Source organism: Gymnoscopelus microlampas (genome assembly GCF_963454915.1).
Source record: "Gymnoscopelus microlampas genome assembly, chromosome: 9".
Lineage (NCBI taxonomy): Eukaryota > Metazoa > Chordata > Actinopteri > Myctophiformes > Myctophidae > Gymnoscopelus > Gymnoscopelus microlampas.
Window position 1 is genome coordinate 33,854,741 of NC_139946.1, and position 25,903 is coordinate 33,880,643.

The 25,903-nt window shown below is 41.3% G+C and overlaps 1 protein-coding gene across 2 annotated transcripts in view; it reads right to left on the reverse strand.

The window, feature by feature from the left end:
• gtpbp3 (GTP binding protein 3, mitochondrial) overlaps nt 1-25,903 on the reverse strand; it is a 31,468-nt gene that overhangs the window by 4,215 nt on the left and 1,350 nt on the right. For both annotated transcript variants that reach the window (XM_084067200.1, XM_084067199.1), the window contains exons 3-10: nt 25,205-25,291; nt 22,223-22,305; nt 19,163-19,282; nt 13,408-13,480; nt 11,191-11,334; nt 7,078-7,243; nt 2,999-3,129; nt 2,626-2,812 (exon numbers count right to left, since the gene is read on the reverse strand). In XM_084067200.1, coding sequence (XP_083923326.1) covers nt 2,626-2,812; nt 2,999-3,129; nt 7,078-7,243; nt 11,191-11,334; nt 13,408-13,480; nt 19,163-19,282; nt 22,223-22,305; nt 25,205-25,291 — 991 coding nt within the window. The remainder of the gene's footprint in view (nt 1-2,625; nt 2,813-2,998; nt 3,130-7,077; nt 7,244-11,190; nt 11,335-13,407; nt 13,481-19,162; nt 19,283-22,222; nt 22,306-25,204; nt 25,292-25,903) is intronic.

Below are 25,903 nucleotides of genomic sequence, written 5' to 3' on the forward strand. Positions count from 1 at the left end.
TAAAGGAGCACAGATGCAGTGAGTTCATTTGAATGCACTGCTGAATTTAAAGTGTTGTCTCCAATGAGGCCTTAGTTGTTGCTCTTTGGTCTTGTTGGTGGCACTGTGTCAGGTTCTCCAGCTCTCTCCTGTACTATATGTGAAAACTCCTGAAGGCTGCTCTGAACAGTGAACACTCTTCCTCTTCCTGGAATGCGTCTAGACCTGCTGCCTTGCGCATGTTAACTTGTTAAAAATAATTCTGATTCAGCAGCAATAACTGGGGAGATGACGTCAAAATCTGCTTTTCCGGGACATCGCAGCATGCGTAACCCTTGTTGCGCATGTGTGAGTCACCAGTTGTGTCAGCTTCACCCGTTGCGCCGCTGAAGACGTCACCACTCTCAGCACGACTGAGCGCCAACAACTACTGTGTGCTCTGTCCCTAGCAAATAAACACATAAATACAAAAACAAAATAAAATAGAAATAAAAACTGGATTCTGGAATTTGTCCTATGCGTTTGACCCACCCTAACTGTTAGTTGCAGTGGGCAGCTATTGAACAGCACTCAGGGAGCAGTTTGTGGTTCAGTGTCTTGCTCAAGGACACATCGTCACAATGTTGGGAGGGACACAATGCTGGATCCTTCCGATTCCACCTGATCCCCAGCTGCCCCATAAAGGAAAGCCACATCAAAGTGTCTCAAAATAAATTGTACGAATGGAAAATGTTTATGGATATGAACTGATCCATTCCAGACACAACAAGAGAACATGAAAGGACCTTTTTTATTCTGAGTATGAAAATAAACTACTTAAAGGACCACTTCACCCATTTTCATATAATTGGTCCTCACTAACGCTCATTATAATATGGTACAATTCTTGTCTACTTGGTGAATAGACACAGAGTGAATAGACAAAAATGGTACCATATTATAATAAGCATTAGTGAGGACCAATATATGAAGAAAATGGGTGAAGTTGTCTTTTAAGGGAATTAGATTTAAGGAGGACAGCTGACCCACACAAAACCCATATATTATGTTACAAAACGCAGACACAAAACAATTTCCTTGGACATGCCAAACAGTTTCAAACTGAAAAACAGTGGTCAGAATGAAGATGAAAGTAAACTTTCCTAATCAGCATCATCACCAATCTTGCAGCCATACTTCAATTCACTCAGTTTGGGTTCAGGTTAAAAACTTCAGGCCCATTGAGAACTCAAGGAAAGTTAACCCAAAATTCATACTGCTGCAGTTAATATTGAAACCTGCCCATTTTAATATAAGTAATAGAACTGTCATAAAGGATTTATTGTGTACATGATAAGTCTTATGTAAAGATGCTTATGGGAGCTGTGGTCCCATCCCCTGACAGTGAAAGTTAAACAATGTTGTTACAGATATGGCTGTAGCTACTGGGACGTAAGTCAGGGCTTGATCAACCCTGGCTGGGTCACCTGGGCGAGGGTGTATGTTGTATGTTGCGAGACCCGAAACACCCGATGACCCCAGGCTACAACACTGATGATACGTCCCAGTTGCATCCATGTGATGTTTTTCTTTATTAGTTATTCTATTTATAGTGGCTCATAGGAATAGACTATGTGACCAGGAATAGTTTGGAGACCACAGGAGAGACTGGTGACAGCCGGAATGTAGAAGGCATCCTGGGAGCAGTATGGGTTAGCGCCCCAGGCTGTGTCTTCCGTGAGGAAGAAGCCCAACAAACCCACGGCGAGGCCTTTAGGAGGGCCATTCCAGCTAACCGCAAGTGGAGCTAATACCATTAGACGGCCCAATCTAGTGGTATCGACCCAAGGAACCATCACGCCAGAAGGAAATGTTTGGATCGGGGCGGTGCACCTGATCTGGCACAGCGCTCAGGTCCTGGACCTGGTGAGACGAAGGAGGAGGCCGGCCAGGAGACAACCCACAAGGCCTAGTCCCTCCACATGCCAGAGCCTCCCCGAGTCCCGGCAGAGTACTTCCGGAGAAGCGGACTGCCCTGTCTTGCCCTATAGGACTGACCGTGGGTAGCTAATGGGACGTAAGTCAGGGCTTGATCAACCCTGGCTGGGTCACCTGGGCGAGGGTGTATGTTGTATGTTGCGAGACCCGAAACACCCGATGACCCCAGGCTACAACACTGATGATACGTCCCAGTTGCATCCATGTGATGTTTTTCTTTATTGGCTAATGACCAGACATATTACAGAAAGAAAACACCTTATCAAACAGGATCCAAAAGACAAAGACAAATTATATATTTGTCAAAATAGCTAATTTGTTATAAACAATACCTTTGCAAAACAAACATATATAATTTCCCCATAAGTAACTGGACACATTTACGTTCTAGCCAATAAATAAAAAGAACGAATAAGATGAGTCATAAGTCTTCTTATTCTTTTTTTTATTACTCTTTTATTATTATTATTATTTTCCCTGTACTTTAATTGTTACTACTTTAATCGGTAGGGTGGGGGGGAGGCAGGGGGGACGAAAATAGGGGGGAAAAAGACAAATGTAAGTATAATGCACTAATTGTACAATAGCTTACATTGACACTTTTGTACCTTGTCCCTACTAAATAAATATATATATTAAAAAAAAAAGATGAGTCATAAGTGTACTCACAGAGCCTTGACTTGGCGGTGCAACACAGCCAGGAAGTCCTCCACTCCTGCTTTAGTCTGACAGGAGAGCGGACAGACAGGAGGGAGACCAGGAGTCTGATTCAGTTCTGTCTCCAGTTTCTGCCTCTGCTCCTCAGGGACCAGGTCCGTCTTGTTGAGCACCAAGACACACCGTTCTGAGGGAAACTCTTCATAAAATGTATATGGAAAGGACACTGATGTGAATAAAAGTTACCCCCCCCCAAAAAGGGCTATTGTAACCATACTACTATTGATAAGGGGGATAGATTTTTGCGTTTCTGCTGTTAGTAAAACTAATTAACTAGAGACAAAATGTAGGTAATGATTTACAATGTGTGGGAAAACAACAGTACCAGACTCAGAGAGTTCTTGGCTGGACAAGACACCCCTGAGGTGGGCTTGAAGGAAGGCTGGAGCCCGCTGGGCGTCAGCACCAAGCTGAGTGGCGTCCACCACCACCAGAGTCAGGTCTGCCTGCTCCACCCTGGGGGGGAAAGATAGACATCTGATCAGGTCCAGTATTCTGACAGCTTAACATGAGCACATATGGATCACTAATAAATGAAATAGCAATAATTCATTGGTGCTATGTGATCTGATTAAACTTTAGTCAGGTCATAATAACCCATTTAGAATAATAACCCATTTAGACCTGGAAAGCCTATATGTTGTTATACAGTACCTTTCAATCCGGGAAAGCATCTGTGTCATTTTAGATGTTGCTTTTTTGTTAACTTAGGTTAGGATTTAGAAGCCGTTTTTAATAGGATGAACACATCACATTTTTTAAATCTCAAAATAGTCAAAATAATTAGTCAAGAAGTAGTATCCAATTTTTTTTTTTAAATGTTAAGACTGTGATGCAGTACACTATATACTGTATATCAGAGATACAATATATCAAAATGAATGAATAGAAAAGCTCAGACTTTGAATCCATAAATCCAGTAAAGCTCTATTGATCTAGCGACGGACAATAGAAGCACTGAAGCACACTATTTTTAGCGACCTGGTCCCTTCCACTACTTAGATATGGAATAATTATGTAAAATAGGATCCGTTTGCCTTAAAGACTGTAATGAGTGAGAAGGGTTCTAGGCTGAGGTCCAGACTATTTCAAGGACATTCTTCCTGATGTAAGCTCACTTTGATTAAATACTGCAGAGGTCCAAAACAGAATGTCTTGAGTGTTTGCGTCATCCATCTATAGTACAGTACTGTACAAGTATTTTACATAATAGCACTTAAGAGTGACATGCCCATTGTCTTTGAGCAGTGACTGAGTGTCTCTCATGAGCACATACAGTACTGTGTTGGTTTCTTATCTAACCACTTAAACCCTATATATAATACGTTGACTTGGAGTCCCCCCTATGCTAGGCCACCTAGCACATTCTGTTTTGGACAGAGGTCCAAAACAGAATGTCTTGAGTGTTTGCGTCATCCATCTATAGTACAGTACTGTACAAGTATTTTACATAATAGCACTTAAGAGTGACATGCCCATTGTCTTTGAGCAGTGACTGAGTGTCTCTCATGAGCACATACAGTACTGTGTTGGTTTCTTATCTAACCACTTAAACCCTATATATAATACGTTGAATGGAGTCCCCCCTATGCTAGGCCACCTCCTTTTTTCCCCTCTACGCCAAAGATCTTGGCAAAAAATAGCTGATCGACAAGCTCACAATGCGTTGCAACGTGTTGTAGATCTTCTATCTTCACAGAATGTCCCAGAAAAGGGACGCTACTGTAGGGTTCCAATGGTTAAAGGAGGACAGCAGCGACTTTCATTATGCAAACATGTTATAGTGATGCCCTGAGACACTCTGGAGAGTGGATACCATTCAATACTCTCTTAAATACTATAAAATGTCGCAATGTAAACCAAATCATCATATTGAAATAGTGGCTTGAAATAAGGTATTATGATTTAACGCTGATTAAATGTCAGTTCATTTCGGCTTAAAAACTGATATCGCTATATCACATTTTTAGCAACTTGTACATTTCTTTTGTCTTTTTAGGCAGTTTTTGGCCTTTTATTTATCTAGGCATAACAGAGAGGCAGAGAGGAAAGTTGAGCGAGGGCAGAGAGAGGGAAGGACAGAACACAGGCCTCCAAGCTGAATTCGACCCGGGCATGTGGCGCTGATATGGTTGACGGCACTATTTGGTCAACTACTTGGACATGCCAAAAAATATCATATAATAGTAGCATTATATAACCAGCACAACATTTACAAATGATATAAAATATTTTATAGATCCACATACAGTAGTAAGTTTGTCATTCACAGGAGCAGCTCCAGGCTGTGCATTGCACCATGGATCAGAGGTCTGATCCCTTGGGGGTGTAGATTTGTTATTCTGTACTTTTGTGTGCCGATTATCAAATGTAATTTCTTCTTAATTGATTGATATGACCACTACTGAGATTCCTTGGTTGGGTGGAACGGCAGTGCCCCCCCCCCCCCCCCCATGTCACCCTAACCCTCCCCACCCCGAGGGAACGGCAGTGGCAGCAGCGGATGCTTACACTTACCACCTCCTTCCTGTCCTAACCCGGGTCACAAGAACTATGACCTGCTGCCTAGACAGAAAGTCCCCAAAAGCACAAGAACTCCCAGCACTTCCTACCCAGGAGCAGCAGCTGCTCCCCCGCTAGGCCTGTTGAACAGTCAGCATGCTGGACCGATGCACTCACTGTTTGTGTAAGACTGCAAGTGCATCTGAGTGTACCTAGGTGCGTGCGTGCGTGCGTGCGTTTAAGGAAAACTCCTTAGACAGAGAATTTTGGAAGAAAATGTCTTTGTTTTTCCAAAATTGATACATATTTTCGTAGTCTCTGGACAAATAAAGAGACATTTATTTTCTGTGGAGTGCGAGTCTTTTTCCACACATGACAAACTTATTTTGAGATTAAACTGTTAACAGGGACAAACAGGGACAATATTTTAAGTGCCCCGATATCCAATATTAACCCATTATAAAGCATCTGTGTCATTTTAGATGTTTGCGTTGGCTATTCAAAAATAGCAGATGTACAAGCTCACAGCGCTTGTACATCTGCTATTTTTTTTTACATTTTTTAAAAATCATTAAAGTGTGAGTGAGAACTACTGATTTAGAAGGCATTTGCTGAATCGGCCTCAGGTCTTATAGGTTTAATGTACACCTGCCAACCAATCAGGTGGGACCATTTTTCATGGTCAGGGAGGGTATAAGTCTGTATAAAGGTCAAGTTAAAAGTGTCTGTGCATGTCACTGGGTGTATTCTTTTGTCTGTCTTGAGTGTTCTCCTGCTTATGTACTATGATGGAGGAGTGAGGCTCGAGTCTAAAAAATGTTGTTATTCTTCCCTGTTGTAAACAGTGGAAGCAGCGGTCAAGGAATGGTCAGTCAGATATGTCCATTTTTGTTTGAAATATCTGTGAAAATGTATGGAGTATATTGCATCACTTAATGTTATACATTATTATGCAACTGAGTGTTGCCACTTCATCGCGTGACGTCCCATGACATGTTTATCCACAGCAGGTATTTATAACCAAGAGTTAGTAAATATGACTGGATGTTATGTCACAGGGATTTTCAAAATATAACCCTATATGAGGAAGAAACATTGAATAATTTCTTCCTTTCTTTGTTTCGAGGACATTGTCTAACTCTCTTGGCCATTTTGTTCTGTACTGCCATGAAAATGCAACAAAAGAAAACGTGCCGCTCATGGGCCGGATAACGCTCCTTTACATTGCGATATTATTGTCTGACTTTTAGAGGAAGTCACAGATTTCAGATTTCAGCCTTAATTTCAGAAATTGCTGGTTTCTCAAATGTTCATAACCAAGGGCAATGACCCGGTGGATATAATTAAATCCACAAAGTTAATTAGTTTGTTGTCTATTCTCTAGAGTTTCTCCTACACACAAAAACAACAAAACAAACTAACAAATAGTTTGAAGAACATGAAAAAACCTCACTACACAAATTAATTAAATGCTGAGAAATCATATAAATCACATAACGCTTACTATATTCCTCACATGAGCAGGACACTGCATGAAAGCAGGAGTGCATTCATATTGAAGGATTTTCTTTATCAATGAAAATCATGGTTGTATAGTCTACCAACCAGCTGCCATTTGCATCCAAATATGGAGTTTTTTGGAGGCTGAAGCCGAGCCCCTAGCACTGGACCGACCCAAATGGAGCAAGATATTGGTCGGGAGATATTGCATTCACATGGTTGGGTGGGAAGGACGGACGGAAGGTCAGACGGATGGAAAGATGGTCGGACAGACAGATATACGGACAATGCAAAAAAACATAATGCCCCCACCCACGGCTTTCACCGGCAGAAGCATAAAAAGATCTCACGGTACACCTGAACTAGCAAACTAGTAGACGTCAGCCATGTTATATCTTCTACCTTTCCCGAGCCCTGCGGACCCCCTCTCTCTCCACCAGGTCAAGACTATCCCTGAGACCAGCGGTGTCACTCAGGACGACAGGGAATCCTCCAATGTCCAGTGATGTCTCCACTACGTCCCTGGTGGTTCCTGCGATGGGGGACACGATGGCTGCTGGCCGCTGGCCTGAATTAAAACAATAAAATAAAATAGGTAAGTAAGTAAGTACAAATAGATTAGGGCCATATCTATACAACTGCATGTAAAATTTAAACCTGAAGAAATAGCTATTATATAGCTGTATGCGAGAGAGACATGTATTGTAATCATCATACATCACTGTAATCATGTACACCGACAACAACTCTTGCCATATCAATCAGTAAAAGAAAACAAAAATAAAAAGGAACACAGCTAAATGTTTCTAATGAAACCCACTTTCTTCTACAATATACAGAATAAACCTTTATAGACACCATTTAAAACCATCCATGTAATGCTACTCATGTTCCTAAAACGAATACAATACAGGTTATGCTCAACTGACCTTTCCGCCTCAGCTATCATCAGGAACTACGCAATCTGGCTACTGTACTACAACGGCCCGAGCATCCAACACCAGACTACACAGCCAATGCATTAATACTTGTCAGTGCTGCTGACCAAGCGCGAGCCTGGGCCATGGGAAAGAGTAAGTGAAATAGGAAACAATAACAGGATTTTATCTGAAGACTGATAAATATGCCCATTATTCTGATAGGAAGCTGTGAGGTGCGTCCGCCATGTCACCACTTAATTTAGTTTACATAAAAGCATGCCAAATGACCTCAGGATGTAATATCTCAAATATGTAGAGGCACATTTCATACATTTGTAAACATGTATACAGAGGGTTTCATTAGGTAAACACCAAATGTGGATCTCGGTATCAAGGATATGGGTGGCTATTACATTTCTTCAAACACGTGTGGAAAGAGTGTAAGCAGTTGGGTGTGCTTAGGTGAGCATAATGATTGACCTTTTTTCATGATTAATGATCACCGGTGTTATCCTAGTTCTGTGCCTACAGTACATTTCTGTTCCTATAGTACATGTCTCCTACAGCATTTCCTTGGAAAGTCTGAATAGAATACACAAGGGACTATATAAGAATCAAAGTTCATCATAATATGGCAAATTTCATCCATCCATCCATCTTCAACCGTTTATCCGGAGCTGGGTCGCGGGGGCAACAGTTCCAGCAGAGAGATCCAGACTTCCCTTTCCCGGGCAACATTAGCCGCTTCATGCTGGGGAATCCCGAGATGTTACAAAGCCAGCGTGGATATATAATTCCATCTGGTCCTTGGTCTACCCCGAACGCCTCCTCACAGTGGGACGTGCCCAGAGGACCTCCGTAGGGAGACGCTCAGAAAGCATTCATATTTGATGCTCAAACTGGCTCCTTTCCACTTGAAGGAGCAGCAGTTATACCGCTGAGTCTGCCACCCTTCTGAGAAAACTAATTTCGTCCGCTTTTATCCACGATCTTATTCTTTCCATTGTATGCAACTTTAATTGACAATAAAGCTCACAGCGCAACACACGCTTTAATATACATCTGCTATTTTCAACACACTGTCGTATGAGAGAGCAGAATTAAGCGTTAGCCAGCGGAGACTGAGGGAGGGTGAGGGGGCGTGTGCTTGCTCAGCCCACTCTGGTGGTACCAAAATAAAAATTCACAAGGGAGCTACAGTGTGCAAACTTAGATTGTTCTTCTATGTTTGTCGTTTGAAGTTCAGCACCTGCCTTTAAATGGTACTGTATGTGGATGTGCGCGACCTCCTTTGATCCTCTGGCTTGTGCTTGTAGCCTTGTAGAGAGAGACAGACCACTCTGGAGAGAAGGACAGAGCGCACAGAAAACAGGAGGTCTGTCTCAGCACTTCCAGCCACTCCCCCCCCCGTATTCACATTGGCTGATTATTGTCTCCGCCAGGCCGAAGGCATGGCGAGAGAGTATGTTTTACCCCCTGTCCGTCCGTCCGTGTGTCCGTGTGTCCGTGTGTCTGTGAACAGCTAATCTCTGGCACCGTTGGCTTGATCGCAGCGAAACTGTGCACACACACTCCCTGGATGCCAGAGCAGAACCTCTGCCCCAAATTTTTCACATGGGCCTTTTATAGCGCCACCAGGAGGCCGATTTGTGCAAAAGACATTTTTGGACAGTACTCCTACAGATTTTATCCAAACATCACGCAAATCGGTGCACAGTATCTCTATAGTCATGTGATCAACACGGATCTGCCTGATTTTCCATATTCCATCCTGATTGGCTAAGGTTGGCTTCCAAAGTTTGCAGGATTGGTCCATTTTGAACTAACTGCCTCAAATCATGAACGCAGCTTGCGATTTATGTGAAATTGAACACGCATGTTCCCACTAGGCCGAGGAAGAAATGCCATTTGAAAATTTTCAAATCAGCCTCATGGTGGCGCTATAAAAGGCCGATTTGTGTTTTTAACTATAACTGCACCGATCTGCGTGAAACTTTGCACACATACTCCCTAGAGGCCAAGGAAAAACATCTTCCCTGCATTTTTCACATTAGCCTTTTATAGCGCCACCAGGAGGCCGACTTATGTAAAACTTTTTTTTTTTAGATTAAGCCTTCACATTTTATCCAAATTTCATGCAAATCGGTACACATGATCTCTATAGTCATGTGATCAAGATGCATCTGTTTGATATTTCATATTCCATCGTGATTGGCTAACATTGACATCTAAAGTTTTCAGGAGTGGCCCGTTTTGAACAAAATGCCGCAAATCATGAACACAGCGTCCAATTGTGGTGGAACTTTGCACGCACATTTGCACTACGTTGAAGAACAAACGCCACCATTTTAACATTGCCCTATTATAGCGCCACCAGGAGGCAGATGTTTCTTTTTTATATTACTTTTAATTTTGTCCAGACATGCAAATCAGTACACATGATCTCTATAGTCAAGTGATCAAGATGGATCTGTGGAATTTTTTATATTCCATCCTGATTGGCGAATTCCGAAAATTGCTGGCCCACAATAACCTACCTGACCTGGCGGAGACCTGTGCTCCGAGGAGCACTTTTTCTAGTTATTAATATTGCAGTAAATGTGTGCGAGAATCTCCTGCATTATAAGTGCTACATTTGTAGGAATTAATTAAATGATCCACAATCCCATGCTGAAACTCAAGCTCTGGAATCAAAACTAGAAAAAGTGCTCCTCGGAGCACAGGTCTCCGCCAGGTCAGGTAGGTTAGTGTAGGCCAGGAATGTTCGGAATTCGGCAATCAGGCTGGAATATGAAAAATCGAACAGATCCGTCTTGATCACATGACTATAGAGATCATGTGTACCGATTTGAGTGAAATGTGGATAATGTTTCACATAAGTCGGCCTCCTGGTGGCTCTATAAAAGGCAGATGTGAAAAAATGCAGGGCAAAGGTTTTTCCTTGGCCTCTAGGGAGTGCACATACAAAGTTTTACACAGATCGGTGCAGTTATACTGTATACTGGATTTCTTCTTCGGCCTAGTGGGAACGTGCGTGCAAAATTTCACGGAAATTGCATGCTATGTTCATGATTTGAGGCATTTTGTTCACTCCTGCAAACGATGTGTGTGATGTTTGGACAAAATCTGTAGGAGTACTGTCAAAAAATGTGTTTTGTAAAAAGTGGCCTCCTGGTGGAGCTATTACAGGCCCATGTGAAAAGTTTGAGGCAGAGGTTCTGAATTGGCATCCAGGGAGTGTGTGTGCACAGTTTCGCTGCGATCAAGCCAACAGTGCCGGAGATTAGCTGTTCACAGACGGAGGGGGAGACGGACACACACACAGGCGCGGACGGACAGGGTGTAAAATATAGTCTCGGCCATGCCTTTCGGCCTGGCGGAGACAATGAAGCTACTGTAGGTTCCTGTCGTCAAAAAGGAGAAAAGTTTCTAAGAACCAGTAACCTGTGCTTACAAAGAGTCTGTGCGTGTGCAATGAAAAATGTCCTAAGAATCAATTTTTGAGTGTAAAGCCTATTACACTCTCAGCATTAAAGTAACACTAATGGTTTTGCAGTCTGTGCGTGCCTGTGTCTGTTTGTGTGTAGGTGCTCACAGAGTGTGTTGAGGAGGCTGCTCTTCCCAGCGTTGGTGGCTCCAGCGATGACCACATGTACTCCGCTGCGGAGCCTCTCGCCCCTCCTCTCATCCTTCAGGTGTCTCTCTATCTCTGCCTGCAGATCTCTAAGTGAGCCGTCCACTATGGAGGGAGATGGTGAGAGGAACAGAGGACAACACCAAGTAGTTGTTAAAAGTTTTTTTAACCTTATTTATCCAGGGGAGCAACTCCCTGCTTCACAATCAGACCGACACAAACATTAAAACCTGGGAACTGCCCAGTACAACCAGTCTTATACTGTTGGAGCAGCTCCACTGGAGCATTTGGGGGTTCAGTGTCTTGCTCAAGGGCACTTCAACAGTGTTGAGGGATGGAGGGGTGAGTGTTGGTCATTTACTTCCCCACCCAGATTTGTTTTTTTGCCGGTCCAGGGAAACAAACAAAGAAAAACGTCCCTATAAACTTTAGGCCGCCACTGCCTCCCGTTTAATGTCATTTAACCACAGGAACTCTATTCTGGGCTTGTCATAGTAGGCAATAGGCAAACATTTGAAAAAAAATAGGCACAAATATGTGGTGTAGAGCAGAGGTCTTCAACAGGGGGTCCGCGACCCCTAGGGGGTCCGCGGAGGTACTGCAGGGGGTCCGCGAAATTTTTGTTTGATTAAACAATATTTTTGTTTGAAAAAAAAAATCCCCAAAATGTCAAATTGTCTTTAAACATAACATGAATCCATAGCAAACAGGTAAATGGAGGCACAATGCACAATAACATGGTATGTTTATACATATTTTGTAGAGAATTCTTATTTTGCACACCTACTGGGGCAGGTGCGTAGGAGCAGGCAATATAAAACACACTTTTATACATAAATATACAATATATGTGGTAGCCCCCCTACCCTACGAGGTAGGGGGTCCCTGCTCCATCTACCCATCAGTTTGGGGGTCCCTGGCCTGAAAAGGTTGAAGACCCCTGGTGTAGAGGGATAAAAGGAGCGAACCTTGTATTGAGCCCTGGGGGACCCACCCCGGTCAACTACATATACAGTAGGGTTTAAGTGGTTAAACTTTACTTTCCTGGCCTTAGAGTCTGCTGTTTGAAGGAATAGTTGCAAAACATTTTCTCTAGAGACTCCTCACATGACAACAGAGCAAAAGGTAATTTCATTAGGCAAATTGGTTTCCAGGTTGTTCTCGTATAAATATGAATATGAATTTATCTTGTACTGCAGGTCGAGGGGTGAAAAGAACACTTGTGTTAGTTCATGCATTTAATTTACTGTATGCAAGACCCTCATTATCGCTTCATACACAGTAAAATCTATGTGAATTTATCCATTTGTAACAGAGTGGACAATCACAGAGTTAAATTAACACTGAGGATTTTACTGTGTATGTTTATGTTAACTGTGCACGTGACTGATAACAAATTGTATTCATGGTAAGTCTGTTATGGTTATTAATCTATAAATATGTGTTGGCTCATGCCAGCGTCATGCATCCATGCATCCAAAACAAACATCTGTTCCCGGGCTTTATTCTGTGTTAAAACATCACACTCCCTGCTAACGTCAGACAGCAGACGACAGGCTTTGAGGGGAAATCCCTGCCCTACACCCTGACAAACACGCACACGTTTGTCTTACTATATTTGTGACCGATATTTGTGAAAAAGCTATTTCATAAAAATAGGGGGTGCCACAAATACTACAAATGTCGGTTTGTTGTGCCATATTAAGTACAAATGTCTTGTGAGCCATGTGATATATATATGCATGTATGTATATATACACCGTATACTGTATACTGTATACACACACACACACACACACACACACACACTCTGCAATCTGCGTGTAGGTTGAGGCAATTAAGTCGATGCTGCTGACATCAGTGTTGTTGGAGATGTCTTTGAAGGTAAGATGAATGGCTCCAGTGTCCCCATGGCCTTCTCCCTACACTTCCTAAAGGAAGCTGCTCTTTATGCAGTTTGATGTCCATCGCTTCTCCTTACAGTGTGCCGTACTAACTCATCGGCTGGTAAAGATTCCAAACAGGAAAGCCAGCCGGATTCCCCTCACGTGTGAGAGAGCAGCGACTCCCCCCCCCCCCACACACACACACACACACATACACACCAACCCCAGAAATGTCTTGTCTTGTTATTGTTACCCCCTGATGTGCACAAAAGTGGGCAAAGTGCACACTTACCTTGATTTAAGACGCCATCCTCAATGAGCTCATCCTCACTGAAGTCTATGAAGGCCTCCACATGAGCCAGGCACTGTGAGAACATGTTAACACACAAACCACACCCAATTAGTTGAGTAAATTCACATTTACAAATAGGATATGGACAAAATCTAATATCACAATATTATTGACCAAATACCTCAATATCGAAATTATGACAATATCATATTGTGACAATATTTTTTTTTTCTTTGAAAACTGCAAACTTACAGTAGCAGATCTAAAGCTGTGATGCCTTGTGAGCTTGTAGATCTGCCATTTTCATTATTTTAGATTTCTTCTTTTTATAATAAAATAATAACAAAACAATAAACTAGGGCTTAGGTAACTAAAACCAGGAAAAGACAACACTTACTCTATATCACAATGTGATGATATAAAAAATTCCAGATGATATCTAGTCTCATATTACGATATATATTGCCCAGTCCCATTTACACATCTATGCTGCAATTTGTTAATCATCATCAGATTTATAATCATCTATATTTTAAACAGCCACATGTTCATATTTTCTCTTGTGGTTAAGGAGTATTGACTTCACAGAGAATAATTATTTTTTATGTTCAACTGTAGGATTGTTGCTCTTTATTTAAAATAAATGCATTTCTTGTGTCATATTTTGAGGGATACCTTTAAATAGAGGCAGACAAATAACACTGAAACACACCACACCGATCACTATCTTGATTGACACTGTGGAATTCAATTGTAAACACAATTCTAAACACAACAATACTAAAGACGTACAAAAACAGGAAGCCTCAGTTTCCCATAACTTAATCCATTCACACCCAGTGCAAAGCCAACTGTATATAGTGAAAGAAAATCTGCATTGTTTGGGCACCACTTAGATTAGTTTGACCTATAGCAGAGAAGAGGGGCTTTCTTTCCAAAACACTGGGTTCTTAGAAACCTCAGACAGAAATAAAGGGGCTTTTTGGAATGACTTTTATCAGTCTTCCTCAGGAAGGTCTGAATCAACAGCTGAGGGGGGTTTCTCATGGGGGAACACCTGGATGACCATCGCTTCAGATCTGATGCCAAGGCAGTACAAGATCTCACATGCTGTTGGTCTCTATGCACAAAGTGCTTCAAAGTTAGAGCAGCCGCATTGGCCGACGGCCAGGTCATTGGTCACCTAGGGTCAATCACCCTGTTCTCTGATCAACCGCAACATGATGTGTGAAAAGGACTGACCCAACTGTAGATAGGGCCCTTGACAAATATCATCCTTGATTTAGGACCGATTCATGCTTTCATTGTTGATTTGATTAATAATAATAGAAATAATCATAAATATGAATATGACTTCATGCTCTACCAAAGTGAATCGGATGTGAATGAGAACATATTGAGTTAAGTGCACTCTCATAAAGAGGAGATTCCTTATAAAAAACTACAATATAGGGTGTGGTAAAGCAGTGGGAAAATTCCTGCCCAACACCGCAGATACTAGAGGTTTGAATCCTCCGCGATGCATCCGGCTTGGCTGGGAACGAACACAATTGGCAATGTTTGAGGATAGGAAGTGTGCTACTGCACAGGCGTTACGCCCTCACAGTGAATCTCCTTATTGTCAGGTGAAAGAAGCGGTAGGTGACTTCATGTGTAAAGGAGGAGACACATGCTCATCTACTCCCTCCCACTGGGTATCTGTTTGGCCGATATATAGGCAAGTTTTGCACTTTTTGATGACAACGGGATCTGCAGTTATGCAGGCAATGTGTATTTCATTGGGTAATCAGAGTTAAACTAAGTTGAAATGTAAGATTTCTGGTCGGTTTGTGTACAAACACACTCCCCGCCTCCCCCCTCTGACAGACATCAAAGTGATGGCTGTCTTTGATGCATTAATTGATTAGAGAGAGCACTAACGAGCACAGAACAAGTTTGACACTTTTATGGCCCAATCAATCAACTCAGAGCACAACCCTTCTGAAGTTCAAAGGGATTCATTAAGAGCTCCAGCCGACAGGGATGAATGTCAACATAAACAGTGGAACAAAACCAAAATACAGCCAGAGGGATGTGTCTTACTTCAGGGAAACACACCACCAGCACAATTATAGTGGCTGATAGAGGGAAATTATGGCTTAAATAGTTTTATATAAATGAAATAAGCTAAAGGTTACACAGTTTACCTTTAAAGTTTAATATGCATTTAATATAATATGAACTATAAAAAAAGATGTATTAAATAAAAGGATCAAATTCATCAGCAAATGTTGATATATATATAGTTAGTATTCAATTTCTATTTCTTCTTGACTGGAATCAATTGATCGTCAATATGCTACAAGCTTACATGCAAATCCTGTCTTTGAGGAGGAAAAGTGTAATGCCAAAAACATTCAACATCTGACCTTACTTTTGTCTAAATGACCTTCTAATCTATCTGCAACAGCAAAAAGCCACCTGTTCAGAAACAACATTGTCATTATTAGTCAGGGCGGAACTACAGTGTAGTACAGTACAGTACAATACAATACAGTACGGAAGGAGCCTTTTCCAAACACCTTGTTCGTAAGAAAGTCAAAAATAGAGATATGACTTTGAGTGGCCACCAGCCTCCTTCCTGAGGAAGGTCCAAATGATCAGCTCAACTGGACAAGGTTTCTTCAAGACAGCATTTTGAAGTGTAAGCTGAGGTATGGTGCCAAGGTAGTGCAAGATTACACCGGTATACACGTGAGGTTATTGACCTTCTCTACTTATTCATTGTAGTAGTCCTACAACTATTTCTACTGCTACTACCAAAAGTTATGGCTGAAAACGATTGATTATTTTCGTAGCGATTATTCAATCAATTAGTTTTCTTGATGAATCAATTAATCGGAAAGTGTTTAAAAATAAATACATTTTCATGGTCTCTATACTGCCTCCTCCTGGTCAGCCGGGGCGCCTGATGGAGGGGAAAGGAACTGTTTGGAATAACGTGTTCCTTCCACGCTCTACGGCTAACCAGGGAAACTCCCACCTGTTAGGTGATGCATTGAAGGAGGCATGAGCTCGGCTCTAGGCTCTCCCTAGGCTGGCAGAGGGAGTGTATCGCCCAGGATTACTTAGACAATTGGCACTGGGTGAAAAAATGGGTTACAAAATCGTGGGATAAAAAATGTATAAATACATTTTAAACTGTGTTATCAACGAATCAATAAACCACTTACAGTAAGTTTATTTTATAATTCGTTGCGCAATGGTGTCATGCAAAAATAGTAAAAATATCAGATCTACAAGCTCACAAAGCGTTGCATGACAGCTTGTAGATTTTCACTGTCTAAATAGTTTTTTGCAACTTTTCACCAATGCCCAAAATAGGGATTGATTGTTAATAGGTTATTTTATTAAGTTATCGATTATTGATACGTTTTCAAATTCGATTAAATCGATTAGTTCAATTAACTGGTCCTGACCTGCAGCCCTACTAAAAATAACATCTACAATAATACTTTTCTAGTTTATCTCAATTTATTAACACTGGACAGAGATGCCTGTGTCTTCACCTCTCATCATATTTCTTTGGACATAAATGTATGTAGTGGAGGAAGTCAAGGCCTACTTCAGCTTCTACTTCAGTGATGTCACTGAACATTTTTAAAGCCAGTGTTGGAACCATGAGGCAAACTCACATTCATAGTACCAGCAGATACAAATAGATACATTTTTAAAATGGAGGAATGCTCATTTAAAAAGCCACAATGTGAAACAGACATCCTGTGAACTAGATGACATTGAGAAATGGTGCTTGAAGGCTTTCTGTTCCTTAGAAAAGTGGTACTGTGTGTTTGTTTTACTGTATATACCAAACTATCTCACATGATTGTCCAAGAAAGATTGTCACCACAGTGGCTCATTAGATGTTTGTTTGCCATTCTTTGTTTTATTTGACTCCATGAAAAACACATTCCTGTATGTAAGTAAATAAAGCAACTGACGTAATTGGCGGAACAAATCGAAAATATCAATACCAGCTGTCAAACTCGTTAAGTCCTGGGACAAGTAATATGACGTTTCGGTCTTACGACCTTCCTCAGAGTCATGGTTCTGAGGAAGGTCGTAAGACCGAAACGTCAGTCTATTTTGTTACTTGCACCACACTAAATAAAAAGGCCTAAATTGTCCGTGTTGCTCCAGCGTCCCTCTCTTCTGCTACTATTATATCCCTACTCTTGTGACGCACCGGACTGGCCGTTTAAGGCTGAGGCGCAACGGTAGAATCCCTTTGTTCTAATATTTTATGCACTTTCTAACAGTCAAACAATGTGAGTGGAGGAGTGACACCAACGGGAAGACTTTACTAAGAGATGTACTGTCTTGTACTTATCACTAGGTGTAATTTGTAATAAGCCATGACATAATTATGTCCTACATCTCTTATATGAACAAGTAAAACTTAATTTCTAGCAGGTATATTCCAGGTTACTCCTTGTGTTTTGTTGTTTGTTGACCCTTTTCAGTTCCTGATACTGACGGAAAATATATATCAGCGCAAAAGATACAGATCAGTGCCTTAATTGACACTACATGAATCGGGAGCCAAAACACAATTGCTCTACAAGCTGTGCAAAAACAGGATGCTTTGCTTTCCAATAAGGTGATCGTTTCACAACAGTGCAAAAGCCAAGTGTAGAGAGAACACCAACATTGTGTGGGTGTCAAATTAGTGAGAACGTTGCCTATGGCACAGAAAAGAAGGTTCCAGTCCAAAACACCTTCTTCTGAGAAATGTCATTCTAAAATAGAGATGGAGATCGGCACATGGTTTCTCAAGGGAGTCCTTCTGGCACTTCGGCTCAGGTCTGGCGCCAAGAAGACCATGCAGAATTACACACAACCATGGTCTATATTCACGTAACGCCCCGAGCAGAATTAAGAGACCAGGTTGATGTGGTTTATGGAAATTCAAACCAACGACCTTCCCGTAACAAGCTAATTTCTCTAGAGTATCGCTGCTGTCTGCACATAAAGTACACTGTGGATGTACAAACCACTTCCAGCCTCTGTAATCTATTGTGTGAAAACATCTGAGTCATAAGCAATATTCTGTACTTAACTGGAGACATCAAAACAAATCGTTCTCAGACATTCGAGGCTAAGTTATAGGGGTGCAAATAGGGTAAAATACTGCACACTAAATGTAGCTCCATTAAAATAATTTAATTACGAATGTTTCGAAGACCACTGTCTTCATCAGCCAAGGCAGCTTGTCAAAATGTTGGTAATAATTTAAAAGGAGCTATGTTGAGTGTGGAGTATTTTTTTCTATTTGAATCTTTCTGCCAGTCCCAGCCTGGACTAATCGATTATAAAGAATCGACTTGAACGCTTTGTCGATTCGTTGTATATTCACTGTAAGAATCTCCTCTAGCAACTTACATCACATTAGCACTTAAAGTACGGTAGACATGAGATCAGGATTACATTTGAAAATAGCTTGAGAACCTTATTTTGGCCAAAAATAATCAACATTCACAATGTATGCAGTTGAAACGGCACCTTGAAATTAATGCATTTTTACACCCAATTTTATCAGCATCATCTTTATCACACAGCCCTTTTGACATTCCGCTAATTCATTGAATTTTAATATTTAAATTAATTGGAAAAAGTGCCTCTCTACAATTTCTGTCTCGAAAAAAGATGACGTAATTGTGTCTGACAAATAAGTAGTTTACCACACTATCAAGCGTTGTACTTTATCGCTACCTACCCGTTTCAGCCTGTAGCTCCAATCCTGGTAGATTTGCCCCAGCTCTCCAGACATCTGCCTGAGAGCCTGCCTCCTCTGGGCCTCAGTCTCAGCATGGATTAGATCTCCCAGGCCTTCAACCTAAGGAGAAAGGAGCATCATTTATAATATTTCACTATAATCCCTTTCACACTTGCTTGAAATCCTGGTAATTTACTGGGATATTTAATTTTGGCGTGTGAACGTGTGCTGATTTTGCATGTCGGCATTCACGATAATATCATGTCACGCTACCCAGTAAAAATGCCTGCATTGTTATCGTGGCACAAACAGTAAGTACCATCATGACACATACTGTACGGGAGACGTTAGTTCTATCAACAACTGTTGCCGTGAGTTAACTGTTTAAAGGGAAACTATATAAGATTTCTGGTCTGTGTGTGTACAAACACACTCCCCACTCCCCCCTCTGACAGACATCAAAGTGATGGCTATCTATGATGCATTAATTGATTAGAGAGAGCACTAACGAGTTTGACACTTTTATGGCCCAATCAATCAACTCAGTGCACAACCCCTTTGAAGTTCAAAGGATCAATTAAGAGCTCCGGCCGACCAAAATACAGCCAGAGGAATGTGTCTTCCTGCAGGGAAACACACCAGCACAATAGTATAGTGGCTGATAGAGGGAAATGATGGCTTAAATAGTTTTATGTATCTATAAATAAAATAGGCTAAAAGTTACACAGTTTACTGTACCTTCAATATGAGGCACTGCGGCTCCACTCTGGGTTCTGAACACTAGACCCACACACTGTATCACTACTGGAGTGGTCATTTTAACAAGGTTTCTCGCTGTTTGAACATCAACCTCTGACGTGGTTTGACGTAATTTATCTGAAAACTGTCCATGGTAGACTACTCTCACTATGCTGTGGTGTGTATAGTGACAGCTAGACAGCTCGATTCAAGTTAAATTAGCTGGTCTGCCAGCCTGCAGATGCAGCTGTAGTGTGGATATTGTTTCTGTTTGTTCCAGTACTGTACCGATAATAGTGTGAACTGGGAACAGGGGTAGCAAATATACAGTTGTCGCAGAACGGCCGATCCAACCCATTTGCCCATATATGGGTATGCCCACAAGGACTGACAGATACAGAGATCTCTATATTTGGGCATAAAGGGGACACAGGTAGAAAGACAAATACAGAGATCTCCATATACTGTATGGGCACAAAACGGACACAGAGAGACGGGCACAGCGAGTACTCTGACAAAGCCCCCAACACTATGACTCAGACATATCCCCCTGTGTTTATTTAACTCGAGGGCCCTATTTTTTTTTGTTCCAGGTTTCTTTATTGGTATTTTATATTTTCACATACAGGTCAATAAGACAAAAGCATATTATCATATTATTAGCGTTTATGTTACCCCTCCCACCCCCCCCCCCCACCCCCCCAAAGTTCCCTCTACGAAAGAACCACAACCCTGGTATCTTGTTGTACCATTAACACAAAAAGACAATACCAACAAATAAGACACACTTGCAATGAAAGTTGAAATAAAATGTAAAACAAAGATGAAGAAGTTAAGTATACACAGTAGAATATATATCATTAAAAGAAAATAAGAACATTAAAATACACAAAAGATTATAATACAAAAGCAAATACAGTGGGCTCAGTTTTATGGGTCATTAATGTCAGCTACATTCATCCTCTCTATACATGTTAAAAAAGGTTGCCAGATGGTGTAAAATTTCAGAGCACACCCCCTTGTGGTGTAGCGAATTTTCTCCAAAGTCAAGTGATGCATCATTAACCCATGATTTGAAAGTTGGTGGGAATTTTTCTTTCCATTTAAACATCAGACGCTTAGTCAAAAGGGATGCAAAGGCTATCATATTGTTTTCTTGGCGACTAAGATGTACATCGTCTCTTTCTTGTCTGAGGGCCCTATTTTACACTAAATGTGGGCGGCTGGGCACTGTGTTTGCGCCCGCTAAAGACCCTGAATTAGTCATGGGTGTGTTTTGGGGCGTCACATTAATAAAACCAGAATGTCAGGTGTTCTTTTAAGAACCAGGTTGCGCCCGGTGTGAGGCGCAGTCCTATCTAAGTGGCCGAGAGCTGAAGACGCAAAGATTTCCGAGTGACAAAAAACAATGTTTTCGTGCATGAAGTGAAAGCATGCAATCTACAGGAGCAGCATAAAGCAAGGGATAATTGACGACGGGTAGCTGGTCATTATTGAAAAATAAATCCCGACAGGATGCACCGACGTGGAGCGGAGGTGTCCAAACACAATGCATGGCCGTTACTGCGTTCAGATTCACTGTAGCTTGAAGTCTCATGTCCAACAGATATCTGTGATATCTTGACATAGAAAACGTAATATTCACATGCTCATTCTCAGTTAGATTATTATATATTAAAATTATTATATATTAAAATTAAAGCATGCCAATGTCAGTGTGTTAAGTCGCACTCTCTGAACTCCAATATCGATGTGGATAACTACAGAGACAGATAAAGAATGGCACAATGACACTATGGATTCACACAACATTCTTACGTTAAAAGAGATAGGCTCTTTTTATCAGCTGCATGAAGATGTCTCTCCCTTTCTGTCTTTTCTCACATGAGCTCTCCAAAATGCACAGTGCACATAGAGTCGAGAGACCTTCATATGCTTTATATTTACACTTGGTTCAACACCTGCTGCTAAAACTGCACCAAAAATCTACAAGCTAACAACGCGCCGCAGAGTGACGCGTTGTGAGCTTGTAAATCATATATTTTTGGTGCACACGGCGTGCAACTAAATGTAAATGAGGCATACGCTGCATTTCTTTCCATCACCGCTCGTCTAACACACATAGCAGCAGCAACTTTTTCTTGTATTTCCTAGGATTAATGAAGAATCAAGTGCTTCCTCAATTGCTGAACGCAAGTGTTGTGTTCAGATTGAATGGATTTTGATTGCAATCAATGTGTGCACATTGTGAACCCACGGCGCCAAATCCAAACAATGCGCTCTGCGCACGTGTTTGCACATGTTTCTGTTGTTGTGTCTTACCTCTGTTAGACCCAGTTTCCCTGCATGGAAGGCCCTCCGCGTGAACTCTCCTGCCTCAGCCGGCCTCATGCCAGGCAGGCTTCCTGAGAAACACACACACACACACACACACACACACACAGTACAAACATGAAAAACCGTGGACACTCATGACACATCCACATCAAACTAATCGATTGTAAAATAATTTGCGATAATTTAATAAAATAATCGATTAATAATCTATCCCTATTTTGGGCATGTCATTATAGGTGAAAACAAGTTTTAATTAAATAAATAGTGAAAATAGTGAGATTGCTATTTTCACTATGTTTGGACGACACTGTTGTGTGACTAAGTGTAAAATAATGCATAAGTGGTTAATCAATTCATTGATATATACATTTTTTAAGTATAAAAAACGTTCTTGATTATTTGATTAATCGAAAAAGTAATCGGAAGTATAATCACAAAGAAAATACTTGATAGCCCTAGACCACATCCACACATAAACAAACTTTGGCAGTGTCAAATGCAGGGTCAAAGGGTCACCCAGAGTTCACTTTGAATGACGAAAACAGCCACTGATGGGCGGGTTAAAGAGGTTATGTTTTCTGACATTCTTCAAAGTTAATTAGGAGAGGAGGATACTAAAAACAATAGCATTCAGCACATGGGGTTTCCTGGACGTAGATGCAACCAGGTAACTAACCCCTGGGAGTTAAAGTATCAAGTGAAGAAACGTGCTGCTGCTCTTTTAATTATATTGATCAATATAAGTGACTGTTATCTAAGTGTAACTGTCATGATGTACCTTTAATTACAGCTAATGCTCGAGTAACCCATGAATATAGGCTAGTACTAGTACTGTAATGTACATTAACTCTTACAACTTTTGTTCATTTCATGCCAAAGATAGTTGCCTGTGAGTGTGAAACCAAGGAATAATCCTTGATTTATACAACACTGCCCTCTAGCTGCAGAATGTGTGTAATGCATTCTCTTCTAAACATGAACCATATTTGTTTAAATGTCTAATGTGACAACTTAACACTTAGGTGCCAGCGTATAAAGGCAGCAATTACTCAGGATTGAGCAAGACACTGACACTGTTTCTGAATAGAAGGATGGTGCCTTGCCTGGCTGACTCCACTGTTGGTACAGTATGTGAATGTGTATGTGAATGAGTATGTGCATTGCAAAGCACAAAAAAGTCCCAATATAAAAGGCAGACCATTTATGGCACCATATATTACCAGAGTACCAGATACCATAAGAGGGTTGTGAGTCATAGAAGTTTCATGTTATGAAGTCTATAGACATAGTCTATAAGACAAGAAACTAGAATCTGATAGGCTGTGTAAGAATACAGATGCAAACAAATGTTCCTGATGCTTTTGGGGCTGGCTTTGTAAGAAGAAGAAAAAGAGCAATAATAGTTATGTATCTTGTTTGATATCACACCATATCATAATGTATGTCACATAGGGTTAGGGTTCCAAAGGATTGTATGGAAACTGAATCTACTCTGAAAATGAATCCCACTTCTCTGAGCAAAAATGTGTTTATCATTTTAGCGCACTTGATGACAATACTTTTCAACCTCGCAGAACAACAGAAATGAAGTCGAGCAGACTTCAGATTTGGTGCGAAAATAATTCAATAACAGCAAACCAATTCTGAATAATTTGTCTACTCTGAATCGGTTCCAAAATGTAACTGGCTATTGAACCCTAATCATAATGCCTGATTTACACTTGCGCCTTGTGTCATGAAAATGAAAATAGCCGATCTACAACCTCACAACACGTTGCAACATGTTGTGAGCTTGTAGATTGGCTATTTTAGGTGTGCAACTCCCGCACACAATTAAGTAAGTAAAGCTAATAGAACTAGATGTTTTAATCCCTATGGTAAGTTGGCGCTCTTGAAGGTCAGAGTGGAGTGATGAATAGGGAGGGTAGGACCTTTATTGAGGTCATCAGGTGGGCACCCTGCTTCATCGACGTTTCATTGATGTTAGCCCACGTCTCCAGAGGGCTCAACGGTGTGTCTGGCGTCCCAGGTACACCCCCTCCATTCCATACCCTCCATATCCCCCACTGGACTCTGTCTGCATGGCAGGGGCGTCCTTCTCCCTGAGTCAGGCCTAAGCCTGACCGCATATCAACAGTCTTTCTCTTGCTACCCAGTTGTTGTCTTTTTATCCACAGCCAGTTCCTGCTTTTTTCTGCAGCATTTGACACAGACTTGATTACCTGTTGGAGGGAGCGACCCCTCACCCCACATATCAATTAGGCATAAGTACTGTATAATATGGTGTGATATCAAACATGTTACTCACAAAAGTGGGCCCTATTTAGAGGATTTATGGCGTATGATGCAAGGCACAATTGCATCGGGGTGAGTTCATCCCCTATGTTCCAATGAGCATTTATCTGCCCATTCTATTGTTGTTTTGAATTCGTATGGATTTTTGATTGCAAGCAGTTAGCCCTGGTCCAGAGCGTTAGTAAGTTCTCTCTAACGCCCTGCCAGGCGCTGGGCTCTGCGCTTGTACTCCAACAGTAGTGAAAATAAACAAAACCATTTCACGACAAACCTAAACAAAGGCTGTTTTGTATTGTTGAAAGTCTGTTCTCGGAGGTGGGAAGCCTCTCAGGAGCCTCTCTTTTGGCCAGAAAAGATAATATATTACCGGAAAGGAAAAAAGGTCTAATGTGTAATCACCTTTTTGACTATTGACACATATGGGCCGAGGATCATTTGGTATTCATACAACGTGGGCACTGTGCATGGCAATTACAACTGCGTTGGTTGAAAAATAGCAAGGATAATTGCCGTCTTGCACGAGTTGGAAGATAGGCCACAATGTTTCACATAACTCACAGTGAAATGTGATACAGATTGTATCACATTTCACTGTGAGTTATGTCATATCCAATTACAGTATGCATTGTACTTTATCATATTAAGCTGTAACAGATTGCATCTGGTTCTTACCTAATGCCTGTAAGATGGAGGTGACAACAGCAGGGCCACCGTGAATATGGAACTCTGCACTGTCTTCCCCTGTAAAACTGTGTGGGCCTGGTGATACAAGTACAACAAAAATAGCAACAGTCAGGCTATTCTTTGACCATGTAGCCCATACTGTACACATGATTTAACACATATTGTACACTCTCATTTAACATAAAAAAGTAGATATATAGTAGATATTCATGAAGCTCAACACTGAAATGAAATTTAGAGATCAGGGTATAATTTAATTGTCTCCGCCAGGCCGAAGGCAAGGTGGAGAGTATGTTTTCACTTTGTCCGTCCGTGTGTGTCCGTCCGTCCGTGTGTGTGTCCGTCCAGCTCCATACATGGGCACATGGTCTGTGAACACCTAACATTGGTCAAGCTTCACGTGACATCACAATATGTAATATAAATAGGTAGGACAGAATTAATCAGGAACAGTTTTACCACCTCGCCTGGCGGAGACCTGTGCTCCGAGGAGCACATTTTCTAGTTTGACTTGTTTTACTCTCTGCCCATGTGTAGACAGACCGACCGACATACCGACAGACCGACAGACAGACACAGGTAGGTAGATCTGTCTTCTTTGTTAATAACCTAGCTACAATACAATGGTGTCCAACAGACACCATTGTATATACCTTTCAAGCTGGGAATGCCTTTATGTCATTTTAG